Source organism: Macaca thibetana, chromosome 11 (assembly GCF_024542745.1).
Source record: "Macaca thibetana thibetana isolate TM-01 chromosome 11, ASM2454274v1, whole genome shotgun sequence".
Lineage (NCBI taxonomy): Eukaryota > Metazoa > Chordata > Mammalia > Primates > Cercopithecidae > Macaca > Macaca thibetana.
In genome coordinates this window covers 127,478,997-127,498,430 of record NC_065588.1, presented here as the reverse complement: position 1 = coordinate 127,498,430, position 19,434 = coordinate 127,478,997, and the positions used below count along the sequence as shown (strand labels likewise).

The window sequence follows — 19,434 nt, the reverse complement described above, 5'->3', positions numbered from 1 at the left end:
AGGCTGTGTTAGATGATTTTGCCCAACTCTAGGCTAATGTAAGAGTTCTGAGAATGTTTGAGGTGGGCTAGGCTATGATGTTCTGTAGGTTATATGTACTAAATGCATTTTCAATTTATGATTTTTCTGCTTACGATGAGTTTATCAGGACTTAATCCCATTGTAAGTTCAGGAGCATCTGTATGTATCTGTATCTACATTTATGTTTCCTGTACCTATGCATCTATAGCAATGCATCTCTATATCTGTATTTGTATCTGTATCCATGTATCTGCCTATATTTGTATCTGTATGTATCTGTGTATCAGTCTCTATGTATCTGTTTGCATCTATACCTCTGTATATATGTCTGTAAACATATCTCTAACTGTCTCTATACAGACATACAGCTACCCTGGCTTCTCCCCAAGGGAGACAAAGATTTTAAATCAAAGAGACTCCTTCTCCTCCCCAGACCTGGAGGCACTTTCCTTCTTTCCTCAGTGGGGCCAGCAGAGAACAAGCCATTTTGAAGGCTCAGGCTAAAGTGCCCCTGACATCCACAGAGTCCCTGTTCTTTGGGGGAATGGGGTGTCTAGGCTCTGTGGCTTCTGGAAAATCAGGTGTTATGGGCTGAACTCTGCCCCCTCAAATTCATATGCTGAAGCCCTAAGCCTCTGTACCTAAGAACAAGACCATTTGGAGACAGGTTCTTTAAAGAAGTAATTATGTTAAAACGAGGTCACTAGGGTGAGCTTTAATCCAATGACTGGCCTAAGCAGTCATTTATTTTAAGAGGAGATTAAGACGCAGATGCACAGAGTGAAAACCATGTGAGGACTCAGGGAAAAGATAGTTATCTACAACCTAAGGAGAGAGGCCCCGGGAGAAACCAACCCTGGCGACCTCCTCGATCTTGGACTTCTGGCTTCCAAAACCGTGAAAAAATAAATTTAAGCTGTGCAGGCTGTGGTCCTGTTACGGCAGCCCTAGAGACTAAGACACCACGAAATGCTGGGCCTACGGGCATGTTCGCATTTTGTGTAACTGGAATCACAGAGTGAATGAAAAGCCATTTCCCTGCCTCATAGCAGAGAACAATTTGAGAAGGGACAGTGGGCAGTGTGTGTGTTTGGCAGTAGATGCCTGGTGGGGGTGTTACTGGAAGTGGCTCGGCTCTGCCCTTTTCTCCTCAACCCTAGGCCCAGCAGGCCCCACAGTGACCCTTTGCTGTCTCCCAAATTCTTGCCTTTTCAGGATGAACTTTGCCAGGACACAGGGAAACTGCATGTCCTAATGCAAACACACAGCTTCCTAAAAGTTTTTAATTTTCATATTATGCAGGCAATACGTGGGTGTTTTTAGATGCATATAATCTTGAAGCACATACTCCCCAAACCCAAACCTCTCCTTAGGGAACCATTATTTTGTGTGCATCTGTCCAGGCATTTTCTTATTCAGTTATATGTTCACATGTGAGTATGTACCCATATAGAGCTTTTAACTTTTTAAACAAATGGGGTCATGCGATACTTGTTATCCCAAAACCTGCTTTCTTCATCTGGAAATAAGGCTGAGGTCTTGTGGGTAAATGAGGAATTGACCCAGATGGCACAAACCCTGGGATCCTCTGAAGAGATGAGAGGGACAAGACCCCCAATCCCCCTCCACAGCACTCCCTGCAGGGGTCGGCTGGAACCTCCATGGCACCCCCTGACCCAGAGGTTGATAAGCTTTCTGCCAAGAGCCAGTTAGTATTTTCGGCTTTGCAGGCCATGCAGTCTTTGTTGCAACTATTCAGCTCAGCTGTTTTAGCCTGAAAGCAGCCACAGACAACAAGCAAATCAATGGACATGGCTGTGTCCAAGAAAACTCAGTCTACAAAGGCAGGTGGTGGGCCACACTGCTGCAGTTTGCTGACCTCCGCACTTGAATCTGGAATCTTTTAAGGCTGCCCCATTCAGCTCTTGCTCCCCTTCCAATCTGCCTGTTGCTACCAATATCCCAGGAGGGCATAAGGACCTCAAGCCAGCTGTGCTGAGAATCATCTGGAAGATTCTAAAGGCCAAGAAGCTGAAACTTCAGGAGGTGGAGCTTAGGCAGGAATACTCTTAAAGCTTCCCAGAGCCGGGTGCGGTGGCTCACGCCTGCAGTCCCAGCACTTCAGGAGAGCGAGGCGGGTGGATCACCTGAGGTCAGGAGTTTGAGACCAGCCTGGCCAACATGGTGAAACCCTCTCTCTACTAAAAATACAAAAATTAGCTGGGCTTGGTGGCACCTGCCTGTAGTCCCAGCTGAGGCAAGATAATTCCTTGAACCCAGGAAGCAGAAGTTGCAGTAAGCCAAGATCATGCCACTGCACTCAGGCCTGGGTGACAGAGCAAAGACTGTCTCAAAAAACAAAAAACTCCCCAGGCCATTCAATTATGTAATGAGTTTGAGGACTCGTTCTGTCCTCCAGGAATGATGGCCACTGACAACAAGGAGTGGGGTGGGGATGGGGCCCTGAAGGTAACGTCCCCTCAGCAATGACAAAAGGGACTCGAGTGAAGCTGGGAGACACAGGGGTGGTGGGTTCCTGCGCTGGGCCCCACGCCGTGTGGGTGGTGAAGGAGCCACGCAGAGCCACCTCGGAACCCCAGCTGTCACTGACCACGGTGAGACATGAAAGCCAGATGACCAGGACAATGTCTGAGACAGGGGCCTGTTCTGCCCAGGCCCTGCGGTTCCAGAGGGTTGAAGTCAGTAGAGAGAGAGAACAAAAAAACAGCAGACTTGAATACAACTTCCCTTCCCACCCTCTGTCACTGAACGTCCTTTACACCCCCTCCCACTGGCCATGCTCCAGCCAGGAGTTTGATGACCGAGGGGCCTGGAGTCCGTTCTGAAAGCGTTTCTGCATTTTGGCTGACAGAATTAGTCGTCCTCCCAGACGCCCAGGGAGCGCGAGGACCTCTCACTGAAGCCTCTGCCACTCTTTAAAGGGCGGAGTTGGTAAAGCGATGGCAGGTGATCCTCGCGCAGCCCTGGGGAGGCGCTGCGGCCCCCAGACCCTAAGAGCTCAACCGCACAGCCCCAGAGGTCCCCTCTGCAGCCGACAGCGATTCACTGAAAGAAAAACCAGCCCTCGGAGCTCTGCAGACGCTGAGGGAGGTTCTGATGCCACAAGCCTTTCCCTTGCGACCGCTCTGCCCCCACAGACTCCAGCCCCTCGGTGGGTGGCGCGCGGCCCAACGCCCCCGGGCCCCTGATGCGCCTCAGCCCAGGGAGCTGCTCCAGCTCGCTGCGGGGTCCTGACCCCACCTGCACACGGGACGCCTGGGCCAGGACGCGCAGCCCGGGCCCAACCAGGCAGGGCCCTCAGACGCAGGGACGTGGAGGCACAGCGGAGACAGCACAGCCTCCGCCGAGGTCACCCCTCTGATCACGACCCCACCACGCCAGCAGCTCCCGGTGTCCACCGGTGCTAACGGCGCAAGGAAATCACGTGGGGCAGACCTGGCCAATCACTCCACTCCACCCCATTTCCCTGATTGGTTCTGGGACAGACACATGACTCACCACAGCCAATGAGAACCAGCCTGGGGCTTGCGCGGGGAGTGCTGGGGAAAGCCTCGGTTTCCATCCGGGGAGGCAGAGAAGATGAGAGACGAGCCTCATCCCAGCGCAGGTGCAGGAGCCCTGGGCCCAGCCTCCCCACAGATGGGCCTGACTCAGGAGCCCGTAAATCCCCATCCGTGTTTAAACTCTGAGTTGGGGCCGAGCACAGTGGCTCACGCCTGTAATCCCAGCACTTTGGGAGGCAGAGGAGGGCGGATCACCTGAGGTCAGGAGTTCGAGACCAGCCTGGCCAACATGGTGAAACCCCGTCTCTACCAAAAATACAAAATTAGCTGGACATGGTGGCACATGCCTGTAGTCCCAGCTACTCGGGAGGCTGAGGCAGGAGAATCGCCTGAACCCAGGAGACAGAGGTTGCGGTGAGATCGCGCCACTGCATTCCAGCCTGGGCGACAAAGCGAGACTCCGTCTCAAAAAAACAAAGACAAAAACAACAACAAACTCTCAGTTGGGTTTTCTGTCACTTGCAAACCACTGTAACTGTTATGTGTGGTTCCCTGGAGGCTTCTGCTGAGATTCCCCTCTGCAGCCTTGGAGTCCTGGTGACTCCTGAGCAAGGAGTGAGCGGGCGGGTGAGAAGGCGCCGGAGGATGGGGAAGGACGAGCCTGCGCCTGTGCCGTTCTCAGGGCTGTGTGCCTGCACCTGACGCCTCGGCTGGAAGAGCCCTGGGCCTTGAGTGGACCCGCCTGGAAAGCACCGCCTTCCTGAGCGTTCAGGGAAATAAGACCCTCAGTCACTGGTCCAGAGGAGCCCTAGCAAGGAGTGACCAAGGAACGCCACTGCATCCTTCAGAAGCTCCTCAGGGAGCCCCGCGCCATCTCCAGAGCCCGGCACCCTCTCCTCCTGCCCCTCCCCAGCCCCACTCTGCGCCCACAAGGGCAGGAAACCTACCACGATGACAAACAGGGCAGGGGCTACAAAGGCCCAGATGGCGCCACTCCCCAAGGACAGCCAGCAACTGCGGAGGGAAACAGAGCCGTTACTTCAACCACCTCGTTCCACCTGCCAGCGTACCTTCATCCAAAAGTAGTTGCTCAGGTGATGTCTTTCTCAGCTACAAGGTCCACCTGGGGCAGCCATACAACTTTCCTAATCCCTGCAAATGTATTTTTATCCATGATGATCCCACGTCTCATTCTTAAAGGATTTTCCAGGTTTGCAGACCAGGACAGCAACCTCTGGAGAGTTTAGCCAAAATCCAAAATAGATTTTAATTTCATTATGAAGGAGACCTTTGCTGGGGACTGGCTTTCCTGCAGAGCACTTCAAATATGACCCAATAGGGGCCTTCTGCGAGGGATGACCATACCGATGAGTCGTCAGTGACACAGCACCTGACCATTCCCATACGCCCAAAGCTCGGGGTCAGTTCCACTCCCTCAGCGCCCTCCAACTGAGAGGAAAGGTTCCAGAGGGTCCTAGTGATTGCTCTGATGTCCTGAGAGGAGGGTCCGGTTTGAGGATGTGGCCTCTGAGAAGTGACGCCCAGAACTCAGGCAAAAAAAAAAAAAAAAAAAAAAAAAAAAAAGTCAGCTCCTTCACAATTTCATCTCCAGAGCCTATGGCACTGTCAAGAGCCTAAGATTCCCTAGGACGTCTCATCTTCTTGACTCCTGGGACACTGTTTCCCAAGGACCTGGAGTGCCTTTAATTGGATCTGGGCAGGTGCGTGGTGCAGTCCTCACTAGCACACAATGTGGCGTCTCCCTGGGGCTGGCTTATTTCACTCCCTCGGTGACTGCTCACTGAGCAGCAGGTCTGCCCCAATGCACAACAAACTCCATCTCATTTACTCCTATGCTGGCCCTGAGGTGGGCGCTATGATCACTCCCATCCTGCAGATGAGGAATCTGAGCCCTAAAAAGCTCAGGTGACTTCACTGTGGGCAAACTGCCTCCCTGCCCCCACTCCTTCCCGAACCTCCCAGACCAGGAAACAGCAAATGCCCCAAAACAAGTGACAGCACCTGTAAGAGGTTCATTCATGGCTGCACACCCGGAGTGTGGAGAGGAGAAACCTCTCATCTGAGGATGCACCGTTTAAAAGGAAAATGCACCGCAAGTCTGAACGGTGCCTCTGCAGAGGCGCGATTCAAACCAGCTCTCCGGAGAGTGGGATGCTTCTGCAAAGAGAGAGATTGTGCTTTCCAGCATTTCATGCAGAATTTTAAGTCAACAGGATAGATACCTTATCCTGTTCGGAAACCCGGTGAGCTTCCTGAACCCGGCTGGTGCTGCCTGGCTTTCGGGCAAGAGTGTGGGAAAGGCTTATATTACAGTCAGACCCTGGGACTCAGGACTGTGGGTGAGCCCAGCATCCTCAAGCTCTAGATGCGATAAAAGGGAACAAATGTCATCGAGCTGTGTTTGAGGAGAACATTCTTCTTCTAATTAGTCCCTCAACTTCTAACAGCATCCAGAATTGAAAGGATGGGCCAGAACAGTGGTCTGCATAACCACGCCTGTTTCAACGTGCTCTCAAACACTGCCTTCTACAAATGCTTCGCCTTCAGGAAACCTGCACCAACGTGGAAAAGGCTGGATTTCTCCCAGTTTCACTATTCGTCTGTACTATTATCTCATTTTGAAGCTGTGAAAATGCCCAGCTTCCTTTCTGTTTGTAAGCACCGTCAATATTTATCTTCCACGTTTTCACTCAGTGGTTTCTCAGCTTGGCTGGAACAGGTAGCAGCTTCCAACAGACATTTGAGTGAAAGCTCTTTAACTCGTAAGGAAAGAAAATAATATTTCTGGAACCTGAACAGCTGATCTGGTCCCACAGCATCATCCCATCCTCTTCCTGACACAACTGTGGGCCCATGAGCTGCATTTCAAGTGGCAGCAGGAGATACTGACATCATAAGGTCCATTCCCTACTATCCAAGCAACGGGACCCTTGAGACCACCTGCCTGGCACACAGCAGGCCCCATGCACTCCAACATGCAGGTAGCTGCCCTGCTGTCAGTTACTGGGCACACGGTCTGCACAGTGCCCTTGCTGACCACCCCAGGAAAGGGTGAAAGGGTCACAATTCAGCCTCCGTGGATGACCAGAGCTGTGTCTGAGAAGACCACATGGGTGAAAAATTTCCAAGCAGAAACTCCTACAGGCCCCCTGCTATTCCTGGAGGCGCTCTGTAGTCTTTGTTGCTAGTTCCAAGGCCCAAAAATGTCCAGAGCACAGCTGGGTTGTTTCTCCCTCTCCCTGGACCACGACTTTCTCACTGCCTGGGCTTGTGGGAGCCAGCTTTGCACAGCACCCCTGCACCCAGAACCCACAGGCAAGCAAGAGCCATGGGGCTCCTCACCACAACTGGTTCCATGGAACGCCTGCCAAAAGCAAGGCAAAGCCCTGCACTTACTTGTTGCTTGTTCCGTAACTGTCCATGGCAAATGACAGTGAAATGATGCAGATCAGAAGAGGGAAACCTGCAGAAGATCAGAGAACATCATGTTCACTTGCTCCACTTTTCTTCCCTGCCTCCCTCCTCCCCGCTCCCTCCCTTCCTTTCTTCATTCCTTGTACACCTGATATATGTATACGGAGGGGGAACTATGTGCTACTTGTCGGGACACAGAACAGCCCCTATCCTCAAAGAACTTTTAGTCTAAACAAAGGAATCACACACACTCACACTCATACTCACATGTTCACACTTATGTACTAGACAAGAAAGTGTATGAGTCTTCATCAAAACAAACCATGTGGGTGAGATGTGGCGCGTTGTGACTGGCAGGAAGGGAAGCTCAGCTTGGTCTATCTAGACCTGTGGTTCTCAACCAGGGCCAGGGTGGCCCCACAAGAGACAACTGGCAATGGCTTAAGTCATCTAGGGTTGTCATAATGGGATGGAATCAGGCAGGCAGAGGCCAGGGCTCCTGCTAAGCACCCGACAAGACTGCCCCACAAGAGTCACCCAGCCCAAGTATCCATAGTGTTGGTTGAGAAGTCCTGTTCTAGAGCAGCAGGGGAAAGGTGGGAGATCAGTTGGGACTAAGGGGACATTGGATATGGCTGACTTTGCCACGCACACGGTCCACATTCTTATAGTATTTGAGCCCAAAATTTCCTTAGGGAACCCATCACACTCCATCTTTCCATGAGGTCCAGGCGGGTTGGTTCCATCCTAGCTCTGAGGCATGTGACCCAGGACTGGCTGACTGGAACGTCAAATCCCCCAGCCACAGCTATTGGTTCAAAGATGGGCAGGTGACCCTGGCTGACCCAATGGGACTCAATCAAGGGCTTTCTTCAAAACTGCTGAGAAGAAACTCTCTTTTCCACCAAGCCCCTAAGAGGATAAGGATGTCAGTGAGCTTGGGGTCCGGGCAGCCATTTTGGCACCACGAGAGAGTACGTGGCTCCAACACACAGGAGATCAGATCTGAGAGATGGAAAAAGAAGACAAAATCTTGATTATATTACTTAAGCTCATGGATCAAGCCATATCTGAAGTCCAGCATCTTAGAACTTTTTTGTTACATGAGCCATTACATTCCCTTTTTGCCTTAGCCAGTTCAAGTTGGATTTCTCTTACTTGAAACTGAGTGTGATAAATTAAATGTGTTTAATATTTGACAAGGCCAAGTGAGACTTTTGGGGGTGGTGACAGAAGGGAGGTCCATGAATGAGGTAGAAAGCATCTGGATCACAGCAGTCCCCAGAGCTTCGTCATTCTGCAACGAAAACACTCTATGGTCAAACTACTTTTAGAAACTCACCCAACCCAAATCTGAACTGGCCTCTACTTTCACTTTTAAAGCGCAGAGGTTTTGTGTGCTAATGTGTCTCATGACTCTCCAAAAGGAAGATCGCATTGCAACACTTCTCACGCTCAGCCATCCATGGAATTTGTCTGGAAACATGGCTCTGCCTCCACATGCACCTGTGAGCTTTGAAACAGATCCTGCACGAATGGGAATCTGTTTCTGAAAAGAACACACTTCTGGTTACTCAGAAAGTGCAGCATCGTCCACGGGGCCTGCTCTGGTGCAGCCACCCTGAGCACAGCAGCCTCTCTCCTCTGCTCCCTCTGCAGGGAAGGATGGGAGAGAGATGGAGAGACTGCAAAGGACCAGCTCCTTACTCCACCCCTGAACCTTTTCCACAGGAGGATGCTCAGGAGAAGCAGCTCCTGGCACATCTCGGATTCCTGGGATAGCAGCGGGGGCGATGGAAGCCCATGAAGAGCATGCGGCTCTCTGCCTCAGTATCTGAGGTCACACAGGTTCTTGGGGATTTCTGCTCCAGAGGAAGGAGGAGGAGGGAAGGTGGCTCCTGGCACCCACCCCCGGCTCCAGCACCCGCCCGAGTGCCTCCAGGCCACAGTCCTCCAGTGCCCTCTGGGGGCAGAGTACATACCGTTCTTGCCCTTCCAAATGTCAGGGTTTGGATTTTAAGTTAATTACCCTGGAAAGACATTTCCTGGACAGCCTTGTCTCTGAAATACTTTGTTTTAAATGTCAAAAGGATTTAAATGCATTACAGAATGTCTGAGCAATAAAGTTGTCCAGAAGGAGACGAGGCGGCCTCTGTGGAAGAGGTACACAGTTGGGGCCCAGCAGTGACTGTGGGCCTTTGTCATCTGGTCACTCTGAGTTTCCCTATGTGAGCTCCGCTGCCATTTCTTCCCCTGCATCTACCCCTGCGTCCAGCAGAGGCCAAGCCATGGGCAAGGGTCTGTCTGAGAACAGGGTGGGCCCCACTGTCTGCTTTCTCCAAAATGAGCTGCAGAAGCTACGAAGTCTGCGTGAGTGAGTTTGTGGGGCTTTTTAAGAAGAAAACATTCCTAAGTGGGAGGATAAGGAGAGGGGCAGTAGGATGGAGAAGACAGTGAGTGGGAAGAGCATGGGCTTTGGGTCCAGATGACACCTCGTTCTATTCCTGGGGCTGCCCGGGACCAGCTGTGCAGCTGCAAGGAACCAGCCGAAATTCTGTGCTCAGACCATGGGAACATACTGAGTGCCTTCATCATTAGGACGTGAGGATGACAGACACTGTCTCTGAATCATGAGCCCCTCGATGATGAAGCTAATCCTGCAATAATCTCTATCATCAACCAGCTCAGACCTCACCCCTTTCCCACCACTGCTGTCTGAAACTCTCACACAGTAACCCGGGCAGACCTGGAACATGCTTCTGCCAACAATTTAAGTCCCTCTGGCCCTATCATCAGAGACATTTACTTTGTGTGCTCCTCTTTGCAACACGGTGACCTTTAGAGGGACGAGACTGGTTCTGTCCTTGGCATCTGCCCCTAAGATTCAGGGGCAGGTGAGGAGCATGTGTTGAGAGATTAACCGAGGTGGGTGAAGCGAAGGCCTAGGAGGATGGGCACAGGGGCAAGGTGTCCCGACAGATGGGGTGGAGGGAGACAATACCAGGGAACTGTGGAAGTCACTGGTGCCACCTATTTCCAGATGCCCCACATGTAGGCACAGGGGAGGTCCGCATTCCTGCCCCTCAGGGTTCTTGAGGCCATGGGGCTGGCTCTGGGCACTGAGTTGTGTACAGAAGTGACACGTGTCTTATGGGCTGAGCACATGATTTCCAGTGCAGTGTCCTCTCTGACCCCTTCCCTTGCACAGCATCCAGCAATGGCTCGAGGCGGTGCCTACTCCATCTGCCTGGGCTCTTCACTGTCCACCACCACTAGCCACCGTGGACATGTCGCATGCACAGGAAAATGATGTTTGTTCTTTAAAACCAAGGAGGGATGGAAGCTGTTTGTTATCGCAGCCTTGCCAGCCTGCCCTGACTGATCCCCCTCCTGTGATGGTGGCATTATGCAATCTCCCTGGAATGAAAATGCAGCTTCAGAGAAAGGGGGGGCCTGGAATGAAGATTAAGTTTTGTCCCCAGAGGAATACGAGCTCACAAAAGAGACTAAGTTGCAATAAAGAAAAATAAAACGAGCTACATTCCCTTCACCTCTGAGTTTGCAATCAGAGTTTCTTGTCTGCTTCAGTGATGTGTAAATTCTCCAATGCTTGTCACTCTGCTCTCCTGGCTTCCTTGTGGGCTCCTTGAGGACAGAGGATCTGTCCCTCCCTTCAGAGTTCCTAGCACAAGTCTAGTAGTCAACAACACCTTAAGGTAAGGTGTGGATTTGATGCCCCCACCACCCCACCTCAGCTTCAGAACAGTCTCTAGGTTTCCAAAAAATAATATTGCTCAAAAACTAGAGTAAGGCCAGGGTGAAATCTGCAGGAAGAAGCCGCTCTCCCAGGGGCTCCCCCCGCCATGCTCTGGGTGGGCCTCCAGCTCCTTAATTAAAAACTGAAGGTCGAGAGAGCCCAACTGCCTGCAGACCCCCCGACTTCAGCTTGTAGCCAGCTCCAATCCATTTGGAATGAAAGACACAGTTCTCGGGCTCCTGATGAAATTAATTAAGGGAAAGCTGACAGGGAGATAGATGGAGGTTGCAGGACTCACAGAAACAGCCAGCGCTCCATTTGCAGAGAACTGTGTCAGGGACTGCAAGCTCAGTCTCCTACTGGGGCCGCCTTGGTATCAGAAAACACACAGTTCCAGCCACTGTTGTCAAGGAGGAATATAAACTCAGGGCATTAGATCTCCTCATTTTTCAAAAGAACTTTGTAATCTTGTGTAAAATCCCTCAATCTTAAAATACTGGCAAATATTTCATTTTTTCCCTTTAGTATTGTGCAGATCAAATAAAACATCCTTCCAGGCTGTATTGGTTTAGATCCTCTGTCTGTCACACACGCACCCCAACCCTATCCCATCGGCGACATAGACAGCCCCACTACAGAGATTCCTCTCACTCTGGCAACAAATCCTACAGACACTTTTCGTTCACCCCAGCTGTCTTTTCTGTGGCTTATGGAGAGTGTGTGTGTGCACGCACACATGCACATATGCCTCTAAATTACATGACTGTATCCATAAAGAAACTATAATAAACTATAGATGGTTGGCCGTAAATCATCTTCTAAATCCTCCCTGATGAGGTCAGATATCATCGGAAGGAGCAGCTCTCCTCTCTGGAGCATCACAGAGGCCTGAAGAAGCAGGTCACACGTGACCTGGAGGGAGGGCAGAGGACACTGACCTCAGGACCAGTGTGTGCAAAAGCATCCTCGTGATGATACAGCGTGAGCAGCGAGACAGGACAGAGGACATCCGTGTGACTGGGGGAGCTCCCTGCATGACCAGCAGCAGTCTGGAGGTGGCTGCCCAAGTGGCCTCTTCAGTCTCCCCAGGGAGCCACGAGGGGAGCATAATTTATCTCCACTTAATCCTCAAATAAATTACATTTGCCAACTCAAAGCACAAAGTAAGCCTGTTTACCTGCTACTTGCATAATGAAGACTGTGAAAATTAAATGTATTCGAAACAAGCAGCAGGTCCCTCATGTCTGGTCAATGTTCCACAACAACTGTGAGAATGCTGAGTGTCAACGCACAGCCCGACCCAGAGCCTCCAGTGCCCACTGGGACTCCTTGGGATGGGCAAGGGCAAAGCTCAGCAAGGAAGCCCCGTCACTGGGGAGCGGACTCCCAGAATGACAGCACGAACTGCTCAGCAGACCCCTCCCCAGAATGACAGCACAAGCCGCTCAGCAGACCCGTCCCCAGAATGACAGCACAAGCTGCTCAGCAGACCCCGCCCCAGAATGACAGCACGAGCTGCTCAGCGGACCCCTCCCCAGAGACAGCTATCGCTGAAAAAAAAGTTTTAAAAAACATAATCATTTAAAGTCTCTGCACATTTCCCTAAGGGTATAGAGCAAATTAACAAAAATTGGCTCAAGAAAATCTACTAAATCTTGTTAAGAAGACTGAGTCTGTGGCACTTCAGCCAAAACCTGCTTCCCTGCCCAGCTCGGTGTGACAGAGGCTCTGCTCCAAGTAGGTGTGGGCAAGAAGACGGGGCTCCACTCCCTCTAGCTCCCAGTCCAGGGCTGTGGTATCTCTCCAGGCTGGGGGAGGTGGGGAGGGCTGCCCGCATTTCTCATTCCCCCAAACTTTGTGTTCTAGAAGCTCCAGTCCAGGTAAAAGCAGCTGAAAGGTTGGGACTCCCTCCTCCAACTCATAGTGCACAGGGTCTGTCCAGGTGTGGCAGGCTCGGAACCCTGGGGCCTCACTGCCCTCATCTCTGCTGACTCATGGGGCAGAGGTTCTACACTGCGAGAGACAAGCTCGGAAGATCTGAAGCTATTCCCCCACCCAGTGCCCTGCATGAGAGGCAGACATGTCACTCCACAAAAAGTGGGCCACTGTCCTTGCCTGCAGCTCCAGAGCAGAACCTCAGGAATTCTTCCCAGGAAAAGAAGCTACCCATTAGGTTAGAGAACTCCAAAGTGCTCCCCATGGGAACCGATTTGAAACAGAGTGGAGAAGTTCAAGCCTCAGGTGGTCTGGGGAAGAACGGAGCCTCTGCAGTAGGGAATGAAGAGGAAGCTGGTGGCTCCATGACAACACCAAGATAACCACATTCCGGCCGGTTTACGGGAGACAGCCAGGGAAGAGACAGCTAAGAAGAGTCTTCCTGGGGTCAGAACAAATCTCAGAGACTGGCCTCAAAAATACCCCTACAAAGGGGCCTGGAGTTAATTAGATCAAGCTGGAAAGCAGCATGTGCCCCAAGCTATTGTTGGAAACAACAGAGACATAGTCTGGCAATTCGTGGAACCTGGCAGATGGTGTTACACAAACCTAAGTAGAGAGCTGGAGACAGAGGCCATGGAAAGAGACAGCGTGCCCTGCTAAAACCACTGTCATCCCCGGGTGACTGCACATGCCTGAGGCTGCCCTCTGGGGAGTGACCTCAGAGGACTCACACCATCACACCACAAGGGAAAAAGACCTTGCTAAATAGTCCAGCCAAGTTACTAAACAAATAAATAAGCAAGCAGGGAGAAGCCAGGGAAGGAGGGAATCTGTATCAAGGGTGGCTACAATGTATCATCTAAGATGACAAGTCTTCAACAAAAAACTATGAGATATACAAAGAAACCAGAAAGTGTGACACATACACAGGGAAAAATCTAGGCAACAGAAACTGCCTGTGAGAAGGCTCAGTTGTCATATTTATCAAAAAAAAAAAAAAAAAAAGAAAAAAAGACTTCAAAGCAATCATTATAAATATGTTCAAAGAACTAAATGAAACTATCGTTGAAAAAGTAAAGGACTGCATAACGACCCTGTCTCATCAAACACAGAATAGCAATAAAGAGACCACAATTCTAAAAAAAGAACCAAATGAAAATTCTGGAGTTGAAAATATAATAACTGAAATGTTAAAACTCCACTAGAGGGTTCCAAAATAGATCCAAACTGACAGAAGAGTCAGTGAACTTGAAGAGAGATAAAGAAAGATTATGCAATTTGAAGAACAAAGAAAAAAAAGAACGAAGAAAAATCAAGAGTCTCCGAGAAATGTGGAACACCATCAAGCACACCAACCTATTCATAATGGGAATATTAGAAAGAGAGGAGAGAGACAAGGGAACATAAAATGTATTTCAATAAATAATGCTGAAATGTTCCCAGATTTGATGAAGATAATTCATCTAAGAAGCTCAAAAAACACCAAAACGTGGGCCAGGCATGGTGGCTCACGCCTGTAATCCCAGCCCTTTGGGAGGCTGAAGTGGGCAGACTGCTTGTGCCCAAAAGTTCAGGACCAGCCTGGACAACATGGAGAAACTCTGTCTCTACAAAAACACAAAAATTAGCCAGGCATGGTGACATGTAACTGTGGTCCCAGCTACTCAACAGGGTGAGGTGGAAGCATCGCTTGAGGCTGGGAGGCGGAGGCTGCAGTGAGCCGAGACGGTGCCACTGCACTCCAGCCTGGGTGACTGAAACCCTGTCACAAAAAGAAAAAAAAAAAGGTAAACACAATGAGATATACACCCAGTGACATCAGAGTTAAAGTGCTGAAAGACAAATACGAAGAGAAAGTCTTGACAGAATCAACAGAAGAACAATTCTTCAAATACAAGGGGCCCCAGTGAGATGGAGCCTTGACTTATTATGAGAGACAGCAGAGCCAGAAGGCAGTGAGATGACGTAATCAAAGAAAGAAAGGCAGAAAAGAATCTTATATCTGGAAAAACTACTTTTTAAAAATGAAGATGAAATAAAGGCATTTCCAGATAAACAACAACTAAATCTGTTGCTAGCAGACATGCCTTACAAGAAATAACAAAGAAAGTTCTCCAGGCTGAAAGCAAATGACCCCAAAAAGTAATCTTAACACACACAGAAACATATATACACATAGCAAGCAACACCACCAGATGGAAACTCAAATTCACAGGAAAAAAATACAGAGAACCAGAAATAGGAAATAAGAAGGTTAATATAACTCTATAAATATGTACTTGCTCTCCTTTTATCCCAGCTTCTTTAAAAGATACAAGATTAAAGCAATAGTTATAAAAATGTATTATTGAATTGTGCCTTATACAGATGTAATATGTATAACAATAATCACAGAACACAAGGAAGAGAGAATATGCCTATATAAAAATAATGTTTATATCTTGTGATTTAGTATAAATTTGGAATAGATTCTAATATGCTAAGATGTATATAGTAAGCATTAGGTCAATCGCTAGGAAAATAACCAAAGAAAGTGAAAAAATCATTAAGAGAATTAAAGTGTTACACTAGGAAATATTCACTTAATTCAAAAGAAAGAAGTAAAGGAAGAATAAACAAAACAGACAGTAAGCACATAGAAAACCAAGAGAAAAATTGTTGATGTGAATTCACCATATATATCATAACATTACATGTGAAAGGATTAAATGACCCAGCCAAAAGGCAGAAATTGACAGACAATTTTTAAAAATCCAATTGTACTCTGTTTACAGGAGATATGCCTTAGGTTCAAAGATACAAATAAGTAGAAAGTAAAAGGATGGAAAATATATATACTCTGCAAACAGCAACTGCAAGAAAGCTGGAGTGGCTCTACTAATCATATGGGACAAACAGACTTTAAAACAAAACAAAAGGAGATGAAGAGACGTTTTATCAATGTAAAAGGGTTGATTCATCAGAAAGATGTAAGTATAAACATACGTGTACCTAAAAACAGAACCCCAAGCGACAGGAAACAGCATCAACAAATTGAAGGGAGAAATAGACAACACAACAAATGGTGACTTCAATACTTCAGTAATGGACAGAACAACTAGAAAAAAGATCAGTGAGGAAACAGAAGACTTGAACAACACTATAAACCAACTTAGGCCTAACAGGTATCTGGAGACTGCTCCATCCAACAGGAGAATACACATTCTTCTCAAGGGCATATGGACCACTTTCCAGGACAGATACTTACTAAGACATAAAACAAACCTTAATACAGTTAAAAGGACTGAAATCATACAAAATATGCTGTCTTTCCACAATGAAATAAAATCAGACATCAATAATAGAAAAAAGTGAGAAACTCACGAATATGTGCAAATAATCAATGGGTCAAATAAAAATTAAATAAATTTGAAAATATTTTGAGATGAATTTAAAATGAAAGCACAAATGAAACATACAGGATGCAGTTAAAGCAGTGGGAAGAAGGAAATATATCACTATACATGCCTATATTAAAAAAGAAAATCTCAACTCAGTAACCTCCACTTTCACTTCGACACACTGGAAAACAAGAAGAAACTAAAGCTAAAATAAGCAGAAGGAAGGAAAGAATGAAGATTAAAGCAGAAATTAAAGAAACAGATAATAGAAAAACAAAAAAGAAAATCAAACTAAAAGTTGGTTCTTTGAAAAGATCACCAAAATTGATAAATCACGTCAGGAAGGTTGGAAACGTTTCCAAGTGATGTGGAATTTTTGCCTTTGATTAGCCAGTGGATTCTCCTTCCTAGCTGGGTCTCTAGGCGGCACCAAGAAGCATAATATGAAGATGAAAGCACATCTGACTTTCCCTATCCCATCCTATCAAACCCCATTTCCACCTCCCCCCATCCCCACCTGCCCCTTCTGTCCCCGCTTCCACCTGTCTCATCCTGTCCTGCCTACCCCATCCCCACCTATCTCTTCCTCTCCCTCCTGCCCTGCCATCCCACCTGCCCTGCCCCACCTACCCCATCCCATTCCATAGTAGTAACGGTGCTTGCTGTCCTCCGACCCAAAGACCTTGATCACCATGCTGTAGAGGTGCAGCCCCTCCACCAGCATCCATGCGAAGGCACTCAGGAAGAAGTAGTGTAGGAGCACGGCCATCACCCGGCAGGGGGTCTAGGATTTAACCAGAGATGGGAGGTGAGACAGCCCAGGGTGGGCCCTGGATGTGGCTATGGTCCCAGACTCCCAGTATCCGTGGCCTGGGGGTCTTTTGGTCATGTGACCACATTTCTTCCCAGGGTATCTTCCTGTTGCTCAAGCCCAGGGATTTGGGTGCAGCATGTGAGGCGTGGCTAGCCAATCACAGTACCATGTTGTCCCCAGGGATGGTGATTGTTTCAGGAGAGGGCACAGGACTCAGGCCCAACCAATCAGCAAAACTATCCATTCCTTGCAACAGGATTGGCTCAGGGATAGGCACATGACTCACCTGGTCCAATCAGGGTGGATACTGGGGCTAAGGCAGGGACTATGGAAGAGTTTCCCTCCCAGGTGAGGACTAGAGCAGGGAACTTTGGAAGCCACGTGGCTCCCAGAGAGGTGTGGAGCCTGCCGCCTGCCATGTGGCTGAACCCTAGATGCTGAGACTTCTAGTTCTAACTAAATTGACTGCAGCTTCCAAGTTGTAGTTAGAACTGAAAGGGGCTCAGGCAACCATGCTGCTCCACAGGCTTCCCCTCAACAGGGCTCAGGGACAGACAGGTAGGGCCTTGGGAACCTCTCCATTCCTCCCCTGTAGCCTGGAGGCCCCAGGTGCCCAGGATGGAGAGAGACAGGCCCTGAACTGTGCAGCCTCAGATCCTCCTGGGGCTCCACCCCTCTGCTCCCTGTGAGTCCAGGTGCTGGGAAGAGCCAAGGCTTGTCCCTTAGCTCTAGATAAAAGTCCAGGGAACCAAAGCCCAGGAAGGAACACAAACCAAGGACCCCAGGACAACCCAGCTCTGCTGGTGCTCCAAGTTGTGTCCTTCAGATGTGCCCAAGTCATTAGTTCTCAGAGAAGGAATGTATGAGCCACTAAATGTGTTTCTTGTCATCATGATCTGTTATATATAGATAAAAAATAAGACACACCTATTATTTTTGTTGGCTCAGCGACCCCTGGCCCTGTGTCTTCCAGGACCAGCTACCCCTTTCCCTTGGGGAGCAGCCCCTCCCCACCCCAGAGGCTCGGGTGGGACCAACCACTACAATCATCCTCTCCCATCTGGCACAAAGGTTTACCCTGTAGGCACACCCCTCAAACAGGACCAATCGGAGCCCTTCCCTGGGATTCAGACACAGGTCTCTGGGAGAGCGGGACCAATCGGAGCTCTTCCCTGGGATTCAGACACAGGTCTCTGGGAGAGCGGGACCAATCGGAGCCCTTCCCTGGGATTTAGACACAGGTCTCTGGGAGAGCAGGACCAATCAGGGCCCTTCCCTAGGATTCAGAGACAGGTCTCTGGGAGAGGGGGACCAATCAGAGCCCTTCCCTGGGATTCAGACATAGGGTTCTGGAGGAAAGATGCTCTCCCAGTCCCCTAGGGCCACCAGCTGGGATTATAGACACCTGGAGCTGCTGCAGACCTGCCTCCCCTCCTGCTGCCAGCACACAGTGGGACCTCGCTCCCCAGCGTGGACTTGGACAGGCAGCGTCAGCATCACCTGAATGATTGATAGAAATACAGTATTCTGGGCCACACCCACAGCTCCTGAACCAAAATCTGCACTGTAAGGAATCCTCGCGTGATGGTTCACACCGGAGCCTGAGAAGCATCCAGCAGGAGAGCTTGAGGCCACTGCACACCCTGTCCATTTCACGGTGCATCCAGGAACTTCGCGGATGCTCCCGAGTCCAAGGGGGGGTGCCCGTGAGGGAGGTGCCTGCTGCCACAGGAAGGCGGGTCTGTCCATAGGCAGCAGCCCCAGGACATGCATGGGGACAAAGGGCTCCGCTGGGCAGTGAGGAGGAGAGGCTCTGCTGATCCGCTAGGCATGGGGTAAAGCGTTCATCTTCTGTTGGCCAATCCTGATTGCACCCTAAGACCACGGGCTTATCCTGCTGGGTTCCTAAGAGCTTCTGCCAGAGCCAGCTCCCTTTTTCCTCCCACACATGGAGCAGGCAGCCCTCTGTTTTTCTCTTCCATCAACTGGTTTACAGGCCTACGTCACTGCGCTGCTGGGTCACTTCAGAGTCTCAGCTCTTTGACTTCTGTGAGGTCTAAGACTTCCTAGGGCCCCAGAGAACTCCCAACTCCATGCAAAGAGCAGGGAAAGGTGGCATCTAGGTCTGCAGGTCTGCTTCGCTGAGCAGAGGTGGCACAACTGTTTGCTGTCAAGCACCTGATGAAGCGTACAGCCTGCAGCTGACAAGAGTCCTGGTCTACCCACACCAGGCCGTCAGCTTGGCCAAGGCCTGTAAGCCCTGTGCCCCAATTCCTTTATCTGTAGGCTGGGAGGATGACAGGTGCTTAGAGGGTGAGATGGCTTTGCAGATGCAAGCCCTTGACACCGTGCCTTGCGTGTAGCTGATGCTAGGCAGTGTGAGTGGGTGGCGGCAGCAGCAGTTTTACCGGAGGCTGGCGTGCAGCAGAGGAACCAGCTCGTGCACGTCACGGTCTCTGCTTCCCCCGAAAAACCACAGCCCTGGTTGTCTGGTGAGATAGGGTCTGAAATTTGAGTGGAAAAAGCTAGCAGGAGAAGGTGCCACCCAGTGACATCCGAGGAGGC

General features: G+C 49.7%; 1 protein-coding gene across 2 annotated transcripts in view; it reads right to left on the bottom strand.

Moving 5' to 3' along the window:
• The window catches only part of ADGRD1 (adhesion G protein-coupled receptor D1), a 189,233-nt gene that overhangs the window by 17,240 nt on the left and 152,559 nt on the right, over positions 1-19,434 (bottom strand). For both annotated transcript variants that reach the window (XM_050747690.1, XM_050747689.1), the window contains 3 exons: positions 16,686-16,839; positions 6,963-7,029; positions 4,493-4,559 (listed from right to left, as the gene is read on the bottom strand). In XM_050747690.1, coding sequence (XP_050603647.1) covers positions 4,493-4,559; positions 6,963-7,029; positions 16,686-16,839 — 288 coding nt within the window. The remainder of the gene's footprint in view (positions 1-4,492; positions 4,560-6,962; positions 7,030-16,685; positions 16,840-19,434) is intronic.